We start from the raw sequence: 19,619 nt of genomic DNA on the forward strand, positions 1-19,619 counted from the left end.
ACTAGCTGCTTGTTGAGCTCCTGACTCCCTCTGCTGGCCGAGCTTGTTATAGCAAATCTCCATTTACAGAACTTCTGCTGTGCATTATTGTTCTTTTGGCAAGAGGGCTTTTCAAATAAGTCTCCCTGCCTAACCTCCCTTGCTGTTTTTAACTGCTCATTAGCCAAATAGCTGGTTGAAAGAGGGCTATTAAGAAAGCTCCCTTAGAAGGAAGGGAGGGTGTGTGTTTGTATTGGGACACACCTCCATGTAGACCATTTCAGTGTGTGGAATGGGAGGGTGCAAAGCTCCTCCAGATTTAACTGCTAAGCATTACTCCTAGTTGGCCTCTTACATCAAGTCTGTATGTAAGCCCTGAGTACACATGGTATGGATGGCTGGTCAGTCTAGATCAGGGGTGGGCAAACTACAGCCTGGGGGCTGCATACGGCCCTTCAGACATTTTAATCCATCTCTAGAGCTTCTGCCAGGGAGCAGGATCCAGGGCTTGCCCGCTCTGGTGCTCCAGCCAGGGAGTGGGGTTGGGGGCTTGCTCTGTGCATGATGTGGCTCCGCACGGCTCCTGGAAGCAACGGCATGTCCCCCCTCTGGCTCCTACATGTAGGGGCAGCCAGGGGATTTTGCATGCTGCCCCTGCCCCAAGCGCTGCCCCCACAGCTCCCACTGGCCAGGAACCATAGCCAATGGGAGCTACAAGGGTGGCACCTGCAGATGGGACAGTGCGCAGAGCCACCTGGCTGTGCCTCCACGTAGGAGACGGAGAAGGGACATGCCACTGCTTCCCTTCCCGGAACTACATGAGGTAAGTGCCACCCAGAGCCTGCACCCCTGACTGCCTCCCCTGCCCCAGCCCTGATCCCTCTCCTGCCCTCCATACCTCTCAGTCCCAGCCTGTAGCACCCTCCGGCACCCCCAACCCCATATTCCCACCCCAGAGCCTGCACCCCCAGCCGGAGTGCCTCCCCCCCACACTCTTGCACCCAACCTCCGGCCCCAACCCACCCACCTACCGCAGCCCGAGGCCTCACCCCCTCCTGCACCCCAATCTCCAGTTTTGTGAGCATTCATGCCCCCCCCCCTATAATTTCCATACCCAGATGTGGCCCTCGAGCCAAAAAATTTGCCCATCCCTGGTCTAGATGGAGATTCCTTTCCTTTGTTGTACCGTCTCTAAGATAAATTCTAAGGCAGTTGGCGGTTGATAGGAGAGAGACTGAGGAAAGACAAGGTAAAAGAGATTTTGGATCCGTTGGGAAAGCTGTTGAGTTGTTGGGTGCTGCAGGGCAGGCTCTCCAGGGTACTGACAGTGAGAAAAGGCTGCAGAGAGGAAAATAGATAAAGGCCTTATTTTCTTCAGTTAATTCACATGGGGGAATTCAACCCCAAAGGCTAAAAGGTGACATGCTTTTCTATTGTGAAATCTCTGGTATCTGTGTAGGCTTGGTTCTGCTGTTGAGTTTGCTCTCCACAACATGGCCTTGCTTCTCAACCATGTGGAATGTGACATTCAGTGTTAGCTGTAGGCTGTGGCATAGGTTCCTGTGCCCATGAAACCTGCACAGATCATTAAATACAGGAAATGGTTTCATTTTGCACTCTTCTCAGGCTCTTTATAGCATAAGGCCTGCTGTCCAAAGCAGCAGCTATGGAGAAGTGTGATAGCTCTAACAATTAACCTGGATTTAAATGACATTAAAGATTCAGTTGCCTGCGAAGAGCTTTCCTATGAAATGGAGTCTTTTTTTCCACAAGTGTATGGCAGATATATCCTGGCTAGACATGGAGATAAGGAAGTCTTGAGGCTAAATCCCATTCTTGCATTAAGCCCTGGTGCGTATTGTGCTGTGAACAAATGTAGCTTATTCATTAACTCATGCTCTGCTAGGGATCTTACAGCTTTTGGCTTGAACTTGGGAAGTCCTGATAAATCTCTCTGATCTGTTAGTTCCCATGGTATTAATGATTAAACTCCTGAAGTAGTCTCTCACCCCAAGGGTTCTTGGATTGCTCAGTAAATAAGAGGAACTGTATATTTCTTCATTATCCTGTAACAGGGTTCACAGTTATAGAAATAACCTGCTCATGACCTTTGCATAGCAAAGGGGAACATTTGGCTCTGGAAGAGCTCACATAATTTGGCTGATGTGAATAATTCTGTGAGACTGGTAATGTGTTAATTTAGTAAGCTGTGAAATGGAGTTCTGACCAGTCAGGACAATTACAGGGACACCAGTTCAGAATGTAGCCGCTTCAGGTCCTTCATTTATCCCTTTGTCCTCCAACCATTTTTTGTGCGTTTTGGAGGTGGAGTTCCTGTTTTAGACACTTCACAACCTTGTTGCAGCACAGAAGAGCTGCACAAACAAGGAAAACTGACCTACAGAGGAAACAGCCAAACTTAACGGTGCATAAAGTACTGTGAAATGCTGTACCTAACAAAATAGTGAAACATATTCAATCTCTCGAGTATCCCTGCATACTCTTCATATGTCATGGTTGTTACAAGGTAGGCTAAATGCCAAGTATGATGTAAGTTGAGTGTCCCTTTAAACCTCTCCCATCAATGTCTAAAGCTGCCCTGAGATGCAGGACACTTCAGTGATGGTATAGTGGTGATTAGCTGATGCCTAATGAGACTATGTAGACATCTTTTCTGACATTTACCAAATTCTTCCGTCGGAGATTAAGGCATTGGTGGGAAAACCTGCAGCCTGTTTACATAACACCTTGTTATAGTGGCCTGGAGACTGTGGTTTATTGCTCTGTTCCAAGCAGACATTTGCAGTTGTTACCTGCTTTGATTTGTTGACTTGTGCTTGTGTTTAGGGCACAGGAAACCTTCATGCAGTGGGATCAGTGTCGGAGGTTTTATAACTTCCTCATGGCAGACAACATGAAGAAAATCATCCTCTCTCACAGGTATGGTAGTAGGGCATCTGCTTTGAATATTTACGTGGGTCAGCCAGCTTCAGCTGCAATAGCAGCGCCGAATTAATGTGCAGTTCCAGAGGGGATCATCCAAAGGGTAAAATTTAAATTAGAGGGAATCCATACCTAGAAATCTGGTGGCCTTGTCTACACTACAAAGTTGAAGCGCTGGTGAGGGGGTTACAGCGCTGCAACTTAGGATGTGTACACACCTGCAGGGCATTACCAGCGCTGCAACTCCCTGTTTGCAGCGCTGGCCGTACACCCGGTCGTGCCTCGGGTGTAGAGGATCCAGCGCTGGATCACCAGCGCTGGTCATCCGGTGTAGACACTCACCAGCGTTTTTGTTGACCTCCGTGGAATAAGCAGGTATCCCAGCATACCCGAGGAAGCCTCTCTGGTAAGTAAGCAAACTCCACTGCCCTCCAAGCAGGTCTCCTTCTCCGCGGTGTGCTCTGGTGTTCCCCGACCCCCCCCTCCAAGCAGGTATCCAGCCCCGCGGTGTGCTCTGGCGTTCCCCGACCCCCCCTCCAAGCAGGTCTCCTTCCCCGTGGTGTGCAACAGCGCTGCAGCGTGGCCACATCTAACACCACTTGCAGAGCTGGTTGCTGTAAGTGTGGCCACTCTGCAGCGCTGGCCCTATACAGCTGTACTGATACAGCTGTAACAACCAGCGCTGCAAAATTGTAGATGTAGACATACCCTGTGAATAAGTTTCAGCTTCCGAGAATGGGAGGATTTTGGTGAACAAAAGGGGAAGGGAAGCTTGCCCCAGCATATCATTCATTCTTTATGTCCTGCCTGTCATAGGCTCCCATATAGTGTGCGTGGGGGTCCTTTTCATACAGCCTGAGCCTAGCTGCTTATTTCTGCCTTCCAAAGAAGCTCATTGACTAAGGCCACGTCCAGACTAGGAATTAAAATCGATTTTAGATACGCAACTTCAGCTACGAGAATAACGTAGCTGAAGTCGAATTTCTAAAATCGAAGTACTCACCAGTCTGGACGGGGCTCCATCGATGTCCGCGGCTCTCCGTGTCGATTCCGGAACTCCGTTCGGATTGATGGAGTTCCGGAATCGATGTAAGCGCGCTCGGGGATCGATATACCGCGTCCAGACTAGACGCGATATATCGATCCCCGAGCAATCGATTTTAACCCGCCGATGCCGCGGGTTAGTCTGGACGAGGGCTGAGTAAATGCAAGATGGAGAAGTGCAGTGTTGGTCTGTATTTGCCAGCAGCCTTCCTTCCCTGCTATATACCTTGGCAGCCAGACATCAGCAGTATATTTTGCATGTGTTTCCCTTTCAACCAGAGACCTTCTTATGCTCCAGGAGGTGAGGGAGCACCTCTCTGTTGTGCTCTGCCACATATTTGAGCGGAGAGGTAGGATTGCTCTTGATATGAGCTGAGAATTCATGGCATAGGAGTGTTTCTCTATCAAACACAATAGCCTGAGTTACAAAACCTAAAAATGCACAGCTAGAAGGAATACTCCCATGTATTGCTGATACCTATGCTCTCCTTACTCCCATGCCTTTACTGTGGGTGAGCAATAGGTCAGATTGAATGACTAACTCTTATTGGTCGTCCACTCAAATTCATGTTCATTTCCCCCCTTGCCCACTACCACCGCCAAAACAGCTTTGGATACTGATTGCCTTCATATGTAGGTTTCTCCTTGGCTTATTTAAGATGCCCAGAGACACTTGGGAGGTGAGAGAAAATTAAAATAGTTAACTTATTCATGCCCATTCCAATTGGCAGAGTTGAAATCTTGTAAATGAAATGGTCTTGTTTCTTGCAGTGTGGAGAATCTTTCTGGAGGGAAGGAAACTCTTATCTGTGTGTACAGTGTGTGGGGAGCCACATAATTCACTCCAGATGGCCAAATATTTTGACAACTTGACAAAACTCAAAATATATGAAGGGCTGTAATTTCCCCATTAAACGGGTACTCAGCATCGTAACCAGGAGAAACCTGTTGCAAGCTAAAAGGATGTTTTGTTGAGTTATCAAAATATTTTGCTTCCATATTGGATCTCTTATGCTCTAGGGCAGGTCCCCAAAACAAACTTCATCTCCACCCTACAGCTGCCTCTTAAAGGGGATAGAAATCTTGCAAGCCTCCTACTATCCACAGCTTGCAGTCTTTTTGTTCTGCAATCTGTATGTTTCCTACTTGTCAGGGTAGAGTTTTGCTCTTGTGAAATAACACGTCCTATCTTGGGTGTGATCTCTGACTAGGACAATGTCCTCAGTGAATAGCTTTCTGTTAAGGTAATGTCCCAAATCACTTTCTCTGTATGAACTAACATTGTCTCCACACTGGTGAGGCAATAGCACCAGATGGGGAAGGAGATGCTACACCCATGATCTCTAGCACTGTTACCAGAGCCAACCATGTCTTTGGTCATAAGCCAAAGAATTCTGCCTTTAACTGAAAAAGCCTTTGCTCCAAACACCCCTAGTCTCTGGATATGCTTTGAAAAGTCCTCTTGTTACATGTCTCTCAAATGCAGTTCTTCAGTGTAGCAGAAAAGCATCTTTGTTCCGGAGAAGGCCGTTAAGTTCTCAACTTACCTCCATGTGCAGTCAGTCCAAAACTAACAAGCCAGGCTCATTCATAAGTAAATCCTCTTGGGTGGGGGATATAGTCCTCATTTGTTTGTATCAGCAATGGCAGATGAAAGCTTCTCTGGGTTGTCTGAGCAGGACAGGGCCAAGCTGCTTTTGTCTGATTACTGTATTTTCTGCTGTTGTGTGTTTCAGGCAAGTCCTGTTTGGAGATAGCGTTAAGCAGCCCCAAGCCCTGGTTGACTCAGACCTGAGCAGACTTTACACAGCAACATCCCTCATGCAGATCGATGACACCGTCATGAGGTATGACAGGCATCCTCTGTAGCCCATATTTCAAATTCTCACTGATGTTGTGCTATTACTTACTTGTTGGTAGGTGGGTAGAAAGCTCTTGAAATTTGTGACATCAGCAACTTTGTCAAAATGTTGACTAACCTCCACAATCTTTGCCAACTTCTGATCCAGCTTTTGACAAGCTCTCTACTACTTTCTTTTGTAAGAATCAAGCATCCAAAGCTGCAGTCAGGGTCAGAGTCCCGTTTTTCTGAGTGCATTACAACCCCCCGGGGAAGACAGTCCCTGCCTAAAAGTCTAGAAGGATGAAAAACAGGGGACTTGGGCCTGGGACATAAAGTGGTTGGGGAAGTGGAAGGCCCATGCTGGCTCCTACCAACTTATATTTAACCCTTGCCTTACCTTTGATTGTGTATTTAAAACACACATATACCTCCTACCTTTAACACCTGCTTGCTCTCATTTTAGCAAACCTTATGGTTCGCTTATTTTAAATCTTGCTGCATTAATAGAGGAGACTTCAGCTCTTGGGTTTTATTGTTTAATATTAAATACCAGCCTTTTCCTGCCTCTCAAGTTTAACCCTTGCTTTTTAAGTATTCTAGCACTAATTCAGTCTATTTTCCAGTGGTGGTGTATCCTCCTTCTCCGGAGTCTCCCCTAAGACCAGGCAATGGCATCCACCCCAAACACTATAGTCACAAAATAACCTCCCAAAGATGACAGGTTATAAAGCCAGCAGAGCTGCTAAGGGACTGCAAGTGACCTGGGCTTTGTAAGCTGCTCCCCAGGGAAGGAGATTCCTGCCCTATGTGCCAAGCAGGAAGTGAGATCACGGAGGTCCTGCTACCGTGTAGTCTTTCTGGAATTTGTCAGGGAAGGAGCAGGTCTGCCTGGTTGGGGGCTGCAGCTTAGCTGTGGGTTTTATGAAGTGGGAAGGAAGTAGTGGGACTGGATTGGACTCCAGCAGAAAAATTAGTATTTACTTCCTTTAGAAGGCTTTTATAACTGCCGTGAGTTTCAGCTCCTCGGATGGGCCTTTCAGCAGCTGTATTTTAAGGGTTCATAAGCAGCTGAAGATGAGATCCAGCAAGGCATTTTGAGTATGTCTACCAAAAGGGAGTTGTTAATGTAACCAACCTTAACTAGACCTCCAGTCCTCTCTCTGTCAAGATTGCTGATAACCAGGAAGGATGTTTTTAAAGACCCCAGGTGTGGCTAGGCTTCCTCATCCATGTCATGCTCAAAAGACACAAGTTAATAGTGTTTAATTTGCCATCTGTCCTGCCTCCGGCTTGCTACTGTGCTACACTTGCTCTGCTCTCTCGATGCTTTGGGGAACTGCACACTAAGTTGGCAGATTCTGTGCTGCCTCCCCCCGATGGTCATGCTCTTGTGAAGAACTCGTTGGCAGAAGAGAACGCAGCATTTCATCTGTTGTGCTGTGTTGACGTTGAGATTTTACACTGAGATGGGCCTGAACAGATGGTCTCTATTAAACCACTGGAAGGAGGTCACACTGGGCAGCTTGTGGCTTCTGCCAGTGAAGTGGACTAGATCAAAAATCGCAGTTGGTCAATACTGAGAGTCAGTGTTCTTGCCTTACTGTTCTTTGTATTGTTTTTTCCTCAGGAAGTTCCATGGCTACAGTTCCTTGAAAGAATATTATGAAAAGGAGAGTTGTCTGCATTACTTACCAAGGGTAAGCTACTACAGTGGAGGGGGTGGTTATGCTTTCATTTTGCTCTTGGGAATGAAGAGGAATGTTCATTGGTTTCTGCATCACTGGTACCTAGATGTCATATCTCATTACTCCAGCAGGTGTACAGTGTGTCAGGGCTGGGAGTTCTGAGGAACCTAATGAGAGTTCAGCACCAAAATCCCATTAACATTCAGTGAGTTAAGTGCCCAACTCCTTTATGCTTCTTTGAGAATCCTGGCCCTGATCTTCATCTGGGACTTGAGTGACACTCCCTTCAAACCAAAGGCTGTCTTGGAAACCAAGAGGCATCTGTTTTACCCCAAACTCAGTTCGCCTGGGTTATATTACATGAAGCCAAATTATGAGCCCCTAAGCATAGATTTCTGTATTGGTGGTAGCAGCATGGTGTTCTGAGCACAAAGCCAAACCTAGAGTTAAGCCCTTCTAAAGATGTCAAACTAGTATCACTCTGACCTATGCAATTCCGGAAATGTTTAAAATGAATCATTCCACTTTGGAAAGAGGCTCAGACACTGCCTCTCCAGTCAGATGATCAGACATTGCAGAGACCCAGGGCTGCAGAAGCCAAGCTGGGAAATGTACTAGTTATTCCCCTTAAGACCTGCTGGATCAAAAGATAAAGGTGACTAGACTACTAAAGCTCAGTAAACATTAGGGCTTTAAATATCCCAAAGTAAGTCTCTCCTGTTGCACTGAATGTGTGGAGTAAGAGGCTGAATCCCCTCAGCCAGCCCTTGGCAACTACACAATTACTCCAGCTTCAGGCACTGGGTGAGGTTCTTTCAGTAGCCTTATACAAAGAGCACATTGTAGTCCCAAAGGCAGGGTGATAGTTACCAGGAAAGAGTGTCAGGAAGACGCTCAGTTTGGCAATATTTTTTTATGATTTTATGATGGCAGAATCCTATCATGATCATGGCTGACATCTGATCCTCTGATGTCAACCTCTAATCAAAGACCATGCTTGGGCTGCATGCCATTCTGGCCTGCTTAAGCATCTCTCATCAACAACTGCAGGTAGCCCAGAGAAATGACATTCTTCATATCTTGTGCCCAAACCAACATGCACAACTGAAGTTTTACTATTATTCTGTCTCTGCCAGTTTGTGATTGTCCCATCTTGGGTTTCAGCAGTGCATTCCCTTTGGGTGCTGCATGTCCCCTTCGGAAGCCAGAGACAAACTTACATTTGATGACTGTCTGCCTAGCAGTGATAGCTTAGATTCTCCCTTCCAAAAGCAGAATGCAAATGCTCTCAAATATTGGCCACACCAGATGTGTGGGGAATACCATGTGCATCCCGAGTACCAGTCATAAAGAAATGATCCAGTGTTGCTGTCTGGAACTGCCCTGTTGGTAAGGTGTTGCTGGTGATTGCCATGTCGTACCCAGCTTGCCCTTCAGGCAGTTCAGGTGAACCATACCAAATGCTGCAGGACAGCCCAGCAGTGACAGTCCACCCGGCATGGTTTCAGTTGTGTGTGTTGTTACGTTCCTGATTGTTGCTGCAGGTGTAGGTCCATCACAAGTTGTGGCACTCAGTTGTGGATTCATAGGTGGGTTGTGAGTAGATGCCTTTTGTTGGTAAGAGAATTGAGTTCAAACCAGGAATCTATAACACTGGTTCTCCATTTCTTTCCTTTTCCTTCTTTCATGGTGCAGATCTATGTTCCGCTCATGCTGGTTAATGCTGCTGATGACCCTCTGGTACATGACAGTCTGTTATCGATCCCAAGAGCTCTGTCAGGTGAGTCGAATGCATTGCCAAAACTATTGCTTTTGGATTCTCCCTTCATCACATTGTGAATGACCATATATCGCAAGGTCTGGCTGCAGACTACCATAATCTGATGGACGTGTGCTGTGCAATAAACTGCTTTTTAAACCACCATTCACTGAGGAGATTCCAAATTTTATTTTGTTAGAATCCAACTAAACACTGTTCAGCTGGCTGTGTAGCCCAAGGGAACGATCAGATTGTTTTTCCAAGAAATGCACGTTCTTGCTACCTCACTGGTGTTAATGTCGGGAAGCAAAATTGGAAATGGTTTAGCTTTAGATTAAATAGTCTCTGCTCTGCGGTGAACTGCTTCCTCACGTCTTGGCTCCCCACACAGAATCAGTAAAGCAACCGGGCAAACCCCAAAAGGCTTTGCTGATAGTTACTACGATGGTGTCTAACTGTTCAGGGCTAAAATTAATGGTCACCTGCGGCAGCAAGTGTAGTAGAGCGAAAGTGAGTTATTGTCATGCTTTGTGGCTGTGCGATCTTCCTCCACCTGTTGCTGGGGTCCCAATGAGACTGGAAGTGAGAGATCCCAAGAGTTCTATTTGCTATTCCTTGGCCATGAAGAAGGCAAAAATGACCCTTCAGAGCCTTGGAATGAAAAAGAAAGAGCTGGTTCATGTCTCACAGCTGAACAGAGCACTTGCCCCGTAGGAGAACAGCAGGGCTTCTTGTTCCAGCACCAAAAGCTATTAAGAAGAAAACCTAGTCATAAGTGATGCCCTGAATTAATTATGCCATAAAGCAGTGGCTGGCTAAAGTGCAGCCAGAGTTCTGCAGTGTGGCCTGTAGCCCTTTTCATATGGAATTGTGCAGCCCGTGGAGCCTTTAGGTACCAGCCTGCAACATGCCTGAGTCAAAATGGAGCATTGCAGGCTGGGACTGCTCGGCTTTATGGGCTGCACATCAGTTCCAGGCTGTAGTGCTTTATCTCAGCTGAAGCAGTTTGCTGGTATTGAGAGCACTGCAGGCTGGTACTTGTCTCCATGAGCTTCCCAGCTATATGAAATGGGAGGGCTTCTGTAATACGTTCAGGTAATTCAAATCCGTTGTGGCCTTTGTCAGCAAAAAGCTTGCATTCCTCTGCTGTGAAGCATGAGTGTGTGCTTGCAAAGCCTTCACTACCCAGATTGGAGCACAGATGCACCCTAGCACATCGTGGTGGGTACCATTGTTTGGGATGATGCAGAGCTCTGCTGTTTAGCTTCTGCAGTTGGCTTCTGAAATCTCATGCTCTTTCTCTTTTAACATTGCAGAAAAACAGGAGAACGTCATGTTTGTGCTACCACTCCACGGAGGCCACCTGGGCTTTTTTGAGGGGGCTGTACTCTTTCCTGAACCCCTCACTTGGATGGATAAGCTTGTGGTGCAGTACACCAATGCCATCTGCCAGTGGGAGAGGAATAAGTCTCAGTGCTCAGATACAGAGCAAGCAGCATCCGGCCAGGAGTAACTGCCCCAAAGACACTCTCCGATTTGCTTCACTATATTCCCCTCTTCTGGAACTCTGAATTCCCTCGCCTGCTGTTTCAGGTTTCCATCGTCTTTGTGACATCCTGGGACTGGGGGTTGGCCACAATGTTTCCTTCTGAAATGGAGCTACAACAGAGGGCAGTAACTGGTTTTGAGCATATTTGTGTTTTCTTATGGGTTTGCAGTGCACTGCTGCATTTGAAGTACTGACTTGCTGCTTTGAGTTACTGGTTAGGGCTTGCTGCGGGATTCTCATACTAATGTGATGGCCTACTTAGAAAGTAGAAGTCCCAGTGCTGCTGACCATCAGGTTATTCTTCCACTGGTCAAGACTCTTCACAGAGTTGCAGAACTTGTTTAGCTGTGGATGAGTTGTGCTGGGAGTTCAGTTCCCCCTGTCTGGTCATCTCTCTCCTAACACTGGGAGAACCCTGTGTCAATCCATAGAAACCAGCAGTTCAGTCTGTAAGCCACTGGGATGTGGCTTGCAGAAAGAGTGAAACCCTGAAGTGACAAGTGGCGTTTCAGCCTTGCACCATCTGACAAGGGCCCCTTGCTTTCTCTGGCAGTGCCCATACCAGGATTCAGCTGGGTTAGAAAACACTGAGCAACTTGTCAGAGCTTCAGCTATCTCAAGGGTGGTGCATTCTGCTGCTCCTGCATTTCTTCTCTGCTGGGCCTCTGTGTATAGATGAGTTTCACGTTGGTCATTCTGTTGGATTTCCTACTATGTAAACGCTCTCACACCAAGACAAAACAGATAGCCTTCTTGTGGTACTTGCCTTTTTTTTAGTGTAAAGAGTTTTATTTTGTCACTGTATTTTTGTGTTTTAACCCAGGCCTTTTTGAAATGGGTTCTGGTAAATGCATTGGAACCACTGATTATCAGTCTATGGGGTATATCCAATTTGTGTGAGAGTATTTCACAGAGAATCAATACACCCTTTCTTAAGGAGTGTCTAGGGAGACAGGGACGGACAGACATGTCAATATCACTTCTTGCTGCTTCTCTCTCCTTGTATTTGCCAGGGTAGAATGTTCCAAAATCTCTCCCCTGAACTTTCAAAGCAATGAACGGTTTTTTTTTCCAGCCACATGACTTGCCTAGGAGTTTACGGGAACTGGATGTCTCTAACCCTGTGTAGCTTAAATGTTTATCTCTGTATGACTAACTGCCTCCACAGTTATTAGGATCTGGTAAGGCTCTCTATGTCCAGCTAGGCATTAGAGCCCTTCTGGCTCGTGAAGTCTTTTCCCCACCCAGGATATCAACTTCCACCCAGATCAATTCAGTTAATGCACAAAGTGAAGTGTGGCAATTTGAAAGTTGCGTACATTCCTCCCTCATCTAGGGGCTGATACTGTACTGTTGCCCAGAGGGCTCTTTTAAGATAAACACCCTAGAAGAAAAGCTCCCCCATGACAATCAAGGACCTTAATATAAAAATAGAAACAGTCTGTTGAGACAATGGAACTTTGTGGTCAAACTTTGCTTTCCTTCAATATCATCATCTCATTACTATGTCCTTGTAACTCCTTTCATCATTCATTTACTTCATCTCTGTTCCTGTCACACTTCCCACACCAATTAGCACTTTATTGCTCTAGCCCTGGTTTTGCATTCTAGGCACTTTAGTTGAAGCTTAAGGGTAAAACACCCTGCTGAATTTCAGTCCTGTAACACTAGTGGAATAAGCTTCCTTGGCCACACGATCTCTGAACTTCAGTGGATTGGAGAGATTTTTGTTTAATAAAGCAATAATTAACTACTGTAGCAAAGGTGCATTATCATATCAGGAAACAAACTCCTTCCGTTTGCCTTAGGCCAGTTGCCTTGGCCTGTTTTAACAAACTGTGGTAATCTGTGCATTGTCTTGTTTAGAGAGAAAATTCAGTTTCTACTGTTGTAGAAGCAGAAGAAATGACCAAGCAAAGCCATTGCAAGATTTGGCCATGCTTGTGGCTGGCTTAAAGGACGTTGGTTGGTGTTTGTGTCTGTCTTTGTGCTCATCCTCTTGTCCATAACTCATCCACAAATCACCAGAACAATCATACAGGGCATTCCGACTTTGGCTCTGTTCTCACTGTAGTAGCTGTTGGTATAAATAATTCACAGGACATAACTTAGAGTATCTCTCACTCCCAAGTTGAATGTAATTCGCTCTTATTTATACACACAGGCATAGATACATGATATAAATGTGTGAGGATGTGGCTCTTTATCTACAATGGGTTTGAACTTCAGAAGTGCTTAAACTCTATAGCCAGCTCTGCAATTGCTGTTCGTAAGTCACCGGCTATCTAAGAGTCCGGACTGCCCTTCCCACAGTAAGGGACTGCCCTTCCCACAGTAAGGGTCTGCCCTTCCCTCTACAGATCACTATGTGCATTCATTCCTCCAAACCCAGCTTAGCTGCAAGTAGGAGTCGTCACTCCCAGGGGAACAAAAGTTGTCCTTAGCACCCATCAAACTGTTGAGGCTTCAAAGAGCAGGCAAAACCCAGGTGACATGTTGATGTATTTGAAGCAAGAAATGTTTTTGCTGTTTCCCAAATAGTTGCTTTTTAAACAAAAAGAGCCTCAACTGTTTTCTCTAATAAAATAATTATGAACTCTACCCCTTTCCAATGTAGCTGAGCCCTGGCTTTTCAGCAGTGCTAAACTAAGCCCAGTTTTTAACTCTTCCAATGTTTCTGTACATGAGTTGTGTGGCCCTTGTTTGCAGAATGTCAGTTCTCTAAAAGTAAGTGCTGAAGGCTTCCTTCTCCTGTGGTGACTTGCAACCATTTTCTAACAGAAAGCAAAGGGATTGTTGCTTTGGAGAGGCTTGTTTTGGGTGTTCAATGTCTTTGGCGGCTCTTTAGCTGCTGAGCTCAGGGATTCCATTACCATACACGTAAGTGTTGCAGAACCTGCCTGAAGGGGAGCTCTGCCTCCTTGGATTCAGTGAGGGAGGCTTTGACTTGGAAAGGCTTTTAGTAAGATGATGGCATTTTGGTCTCCTGTTCCCTAGGGCGTGAGGAAGAATGATGGTGTCTTCATTTCTTCAAACACAGGGATATAGTGTAGTGTAACTAACTGATCTTATTGTGGCAGGTAACCAGTCAGTCAGTGACTTCTGTTCTTGCTGAGTACTAAACATAACTCCTCCCCCAATGAGAAGAGCACCTGGGAGAATTCCCAAACTGGTGGGAGTTGCTGCTTGTCCAGTCAAACTAGGCAGACAGGCAGGGATTCTGCTGTTGGAGAAACCCAAAGGAAGCAGATTTCACTGGGAAAATTCCAGTTCTTTTTTTTCACCGTTGTTGGCAGCTGAACTCTGCCACCCCCTCTTCCTTTGTGAGCTCATCCTACCTGCAGTGATTCCAAAAGAGAGTCACCACATTTCTGTAGAAAGTAAAGCCCCTCACAGGGTTAGATTGGATGGTACTGTGAAAGATCTCTAAGACTTAAGGAAACTGTTCATGATCACCATCCGTTCATCTTCAGAGGTAGCACCAGGCAAGAACTTTTCCCTGTACTGCTGCCTATAGAGATTTCCATAGCACTTACTTTCCCACTGCCTCTCTATCTGCCCATACGCAGTCTGAGACTTCAGGAGCACTTAGCACCCCAGACATTCTGGAGCAGTCACTTGGGGGGGTGGGGAGGAGGTGGACCTAAGTCTTGGCACTCTTGCCACAAGAGTTCTTGCACCTTCAGGTGAGCTGTTTGTATTCTCTAAAGCACTTGAAGTAGTTGTGCTTGTGTCTGGAGTATGATAAATGCTAGGAGGTGTGGAAGTTAGCTAGTCTAGTTTTGGGAGAAAGGGAAGGAGTTGCTTAAGGCTTTTACCGTGGGCTTTAAGGGTCTCATTTGAGTTTTGAGACTTAAGCTCACCCCAACAAGATTTTTGTAGCTAGAAATGTTAAATAAAAACTCCCTCACCAGTGTGACTTGCTGTGGCTTTGAATGCATGGGCCAGGGACCAGTGGTGTAAAATTTTAAGAGCTTCCCAGTCTGACCGGAAGCCGTATCTTGTAGATCATTTCTTCTGCCTTCCTTCTAGCTAAAAATCTGCTGCACTGCATAATTCTGTGTTAAGGCCTCTGGAGAGGGAACTTCTGTATTAAACCCTATAGCTGGAGGAGACAGTGCACACTGCCGAAAGAGGGTCTGTCATTGTATATTGATCCTAATTTGCTGTCCCCCATGCACTATGCTAGCAGTGGTATGTGATGTGGGCATATGCATGCCAGGGACCACGTTGAGATCATCCTCATAGTAGCATATGACTTAGGTCAGGTTTGAGCTCTCACCTTTAGAGGTGAAAGTCATGAGTGTTCATTCCAGGCCTATAGAGACTTTTTCTCTTCCACAACAAACACCTTCCAAAACAACCACGCTAGTCATAGCAAGCATCCAAAGTGTAAGCCTCTGAATACGTCCTGAAATAGCCTTATAATGCAAATGGAACAGTGCAGCTCTTCTCTTTAGATCTGCTGTGTGAGATGGGAGCTAACAAGTGATTTTCCATATTGATGGTTTCAGATTGAGGAATGGAGGTAGAATGGAATAAAATTCACTAGGCCTCAGTTAACTAGCACTTAGTACCATAAATTTATGCACCCTGTCATTGGATATCATTGGCACTTAGAAACAAACCACCAGAAAGGGTCTCTCCTAGTCAGGTTGCAACCAATTCTCCCTGAACGCTTAGACTGGTCCAATCTTCTTTCCACTGCTACCAGGGTGTCTGCAGAGATTTGAACTTTGCAGGTGAGCAGCTGGGACCTGCTCTGAGACTAGAGCATGATGAACTTTTCTTTTCATCAGACCTCCCAGAATCTTTAATAGTCGGCTTCTAATGTTCCCCTTTTGAAGCATTTAACAGGGTTTCCAGATGAGTCTGAACCTGTGGCAGTTGCACCGTGAAGGCACCTGAAACTCTCCGCAGTCTTCTCCTCAGCACTTCTTGACACTGATTCTTGTTTATCGCGAAGTATTTGTTTTGGATTGAGAGTGTTAAGTTAAAACATAGAGTACTGATGTGTCTCAGAACTTGACTTTAGCCAGCTACTTTTTCTTCATCCATCCTAGTTCTGTCAAGCTTCGTGGAGGACAACCCTCCAGACACCTAGTGCCTTGCCCTTCATTCCTCCCACTTCCTTCTCAACATAGCTGCAGTTCTGCTGCTTGTCACTCTCTGTTCTCATGCAGAAAGTAAACACTCAACTTTCCTTCTTTGGAGTCAAAGCTAAAAGCAGCCTGGCTATGGGTGAAATGTCACTGAGTGACAGATGTGTACTGAGCTAGGAAAGGACCTCGGGTTTGGACAGCCTACAACTAGCTATAGTGTATGTCTTAAGGCTTAAAATTATAACTAAATAAGCAGCAGATTATTTTACAACTGACTTCTCCTGCCTATAGAGGTAGGGGCTGACTCACAGCTATTGACTAAAACATGAACGTTTCCTTTCTAAAATCCAGAAGATCCCACATTCTAATGAGCTAGCTCCCTCAGTCCACTAGCTTGTTGGCCCTGTAGTATACAGCAGAAGATGGGCTGTCTCCTTAGCCGATACATCAGGAATGGCATTTGGGGGGCTTATTGCCGAATGTAGTGACACTGATCACTGGGGAGCAATGCAAGGAACCTCCTGGAAATGTTATGCCTATCTGGGGTTTATTGGTGGTTGTAAAACTCCTTTACAAGAAGCTTAGAAAAGGACCCAGCCTTGTGTTAGTGGGTGGTGTATGGACAATTATGACACTAGCCAATCAGAAGGCTGTATATGTGCATTGCTTCTATCTTGAGTCAGACACCATGTGTCCTTCCATGGGCAGTTCTGTGTGTTTGGGTGGTGTGCAGTAGCCACAGTGACTCAGAATAGCAATGTTTACTGCAGGGGTCCAAATTCTAGGCAGAAAGCAAATTGCTCTTGGTATAAGTACTCTGTTTTTAAAAGGCTATTCAGGACAGAGGTTAGGGTACAGCAAACAGCCTGCGAAGGGGTGCCTTGTAGTGATGCTGGGATCCATGCCCCCTCTTCTGCAAGACATGCTCCTGTTGCTGTGTCCACTCTGTCTCCATCTGGACTTGTTTTTTCTAACTCTGCTGCTTTTGGCTGAGGGGGCTGAGGCGTGGTGGCACCAGAGCTGAGATCACATTATCTGTTGTTAATCATCTGGGTTGGGTTGGAACGGTTGTGTTATCAGGAACTGTACTGTAGTTCATTTGAACACTTGTATCCTTTTAAAAATTTGTTTGCTGGTTAAATCCAAGGGCACAATCGCTGCATTAAAGGGCAGCAATTTACCGCACTGGGGCTGTAAGAGGAGACAACCTTTTCCAAACAGATCTAATGGCTCCTTCAAGAAGAGTCCCACTCTGCTTCCTCTGAGCGTAGGCTTGTTTTCCCTTCTCACTGCTAACTTCAGGCAGCCTGGTTAGTTCTAACCCTCTTGGGGAGCATCCAGGTCTCTGAGTCCCATAGTTGGCTGTAGAAGTAGGGGTATATATGGCTGTTACTTTTATGTGACTGGCAAGCTTTTGCAGTGGTTGTCTTGTCATGCAGAGAACATAGCTACAATCAGAGGAGGCAGCACATCATATCAAAGTGACCAGTAGAAGCATGTTTTACCAGTAGAAGCATGTTTTACCAGAGTGCTAAAACTGGTGGCAGCTGCCAACTGGGAGTCCTAAGAAATATGGCTGATAGGCCAGATTTAGTTCAAAAATGACTATTCAGTCCAAGTAATGTTCTCCCAAAACAGCTGTTCAGCAATTTTGTCTCTAGCCCCAGATGTTGGTTCGCTATAAACCTGTGTTCTCCATTAAGAAAGCACAATTTTTCAAGAAAAGCCCTATCCCTTTCTCCCAGGTCTCCCCAAGCAGAAGGGGGTATTCCCTTCAGGAAGCCAGATCTGTACCTGTGCACTCTGATTTCTGCCAGTGCAGCTGCCTTAGTGGAGTGGGTTGAGTGTAAGTTTCTTGATGTCTTTGAACTCTTGCTGTTTAACCGAAATTAAAAAAAAATTATGGGAAATTCTGCTTCTGATTGGATTCTCCAGAATCATCACTTCCACATTCCTGATCCTTTTAACTTTAAAGGCTGCCCGGAAAAGGTTGCGTTTGTATACTGAAGCCTGCCCCCCCCAGCTGCCAGGTTCTGAGTCACATTCTCGGGAGCTGCCAGCTCCTGGGGAGAAGATTTGCAACTAGCAATGCAATTTTTCTATATCTGCTGAGGTTTACCTTTTAAAAAGTTATACGATGTGTCCTTGATTATTTTTTTTTCTTGTGTGTGAATTTTTTTTGTTCTTTATTCCGTGTAATATCAATTGAGGTCATTGCAAAACAATGTAACTTTGTTATCTTTGATTCAATTGAATTTCTTTACTTAAAAAAAATAATAAAGGACTCTCTGAGTTCAGGTCTTTGTGTGGTAGCTGTGTATGTAAAAGTTGCTCTTTATTAATGGGTTCATCTCACCTGAATTGGTTTTCCTTTATGTTGGGAGACCCAGCAGCAATAACGTCGCCCATGAAATGCTGTAAAGCTAAGAGCTTTTCTGAAAGGGGTTGCATCTTGCTCAAGATGATATCCATAGCCTGATAAGGGCTCTGTGGAAATCCATCATTAAATAATGAGATGTGGAGAGTGAAGCCATGTGCTTTGAAGTAGGGCAGAATCCTGTGTCTCCTTAATGTGAATGTTAAAATCTGTGAGCTGGAACACTTCAGACAGTCTTCAAGATAAGTATCAGATCCATAGATGTCTTGATTCTGTTCCAAAATATTACTTTCTTTCCTCTCCCCACACCTCTTAGAAGGTGTCTGGTGGTCATGGAAATTCTAAATTTCCTTACAAAACTCTGAATTCCAGACTGATTCATGCTCTAGGGTACCACCCTTCGTACCTTGCCATGTGGAATTGACTGTATTGGAGCGGACCAGCAGTCTGCCTAATCAGATATCCAGTTTCTAACAGCAGCCAGTGGTAGAATTCCAACAGTGGCTGGTTTCATTAAGTAGCTTGGGAGAAGGGCAGTTTTTTTCTTACACATTCCTTTTGGTTTGTTGGGATATGCCCTGATTCAAGCCTCTGAGCATTTTTGCTGCCTATCTCTGTACCTTCTTTTCCTGCTGAATTTTGAGATGAGGTGACAGGAACAAAATATAGAATTGCAGAGGGAGATAATGATTTCATGCACTGCTTTGGGCGAAGTACCTTGTCCTGGGAAGTTGTCGTGTGGGGTTTCATTAGCAACTGATGCATGAAGTGAGTGGTGCATTTGGGAACTCTGACAATGGGGAAGGTGGTACCTTTCAAATCATGTTCCTCTCAAACTGTGAAGCTAGTCCAGAGCAAAGGGCTTGGCTCAGGTCTGAAGAAGCTGCAGTGCAGAGAAGTCACCTTCTGTGAGGTGGCAGTGCTCTGACAACCTGCCACATGAAAGGGATTGCAGGCAGACAAAATCAGATAGGTCAATAGTCCTGCCTACTGAAAGACCCTGGTCCACTGTTTCTCTACAGCCAAGCAGCCCTGCTGAGGGTTAGAACCTCTAATTCAACCTCTGATTCTGTTCCTTCCCCCAGTGTGTCAGATGCTCCTCAGAAGAGCACTGCTACCCATCTTAGATCTGCCTCCACTGGGGCAGCTGAGGTGCAGATGTGGCACCAGCCCACCTGCCCTCTCATTCTGCTTGAAATTATTCCAGGCAATAGATAAGGCCATGGGTACCCCGCCCACCCACAGCCGCACTAGAAATGCCACAGAGAAGCTATCTGCCTCTGTTTAATAAGAAAGATTCCAATTTCTCACACATGACTGACTCCTGGATTAGGCTGG

General features: G+C 45.7%; 1 protein-coding gene across 2 annotated transcripts in view; it reads left to right on the plus strand.

Moving 5' to 3' along the window:
• ABHD2 (abhydrolase domain containing 2) overlaps window positions 1-18,201 on the plus strand; it is a 65,891-nt gene extending 47,690 nt beyond the window's left edge. For both annotated transcript variants that reach the window (XM_030577007.1, XM_030577008.1), the window contains 5 exons: window positions 2,827-2,919; window positions 5,703-5,813; window positions 7,437-7,506; window positions 9,190-9,274; window positions 10,570-18,201. In XM_030577007.1, coding sequence (XP_030432867.1) covers window positions 2,827-2,919; window positions 5,703-5,813; window positions 7,437-7,506; window positions 9,190-9,274; window positions 10,570-10,766 — 556 coding nt within the window. In that variant the 3' untranslated portion in view covers window positions 10,767-18,201. The remainder of the gene's footprint in view (window positions 1-2,826; window positions 2,920-5,702; window positions 5,814-7,436; window positions 7,507-9,189; window positions 9,275-10,569) is intronic.
• Window positions 18,202-19,619: the final 1,418 nt, after the last annotated feature.

Source organism: Gopherus evgoodei, chromosome 10 (assembly GCF_007399415.2).
Source record: "Gopherus evgoodei ecotype Sinaloan lineage chromosome 10, rGopEvg1_v1.p, whole genome shotgun sequence".
Taxonomy (NCBI): domain Eukaryota; kingdom Metazoa; phylum Chordata; order Testudines; family Testudinidae; genus Gopherus; species Gopherus evgoodei.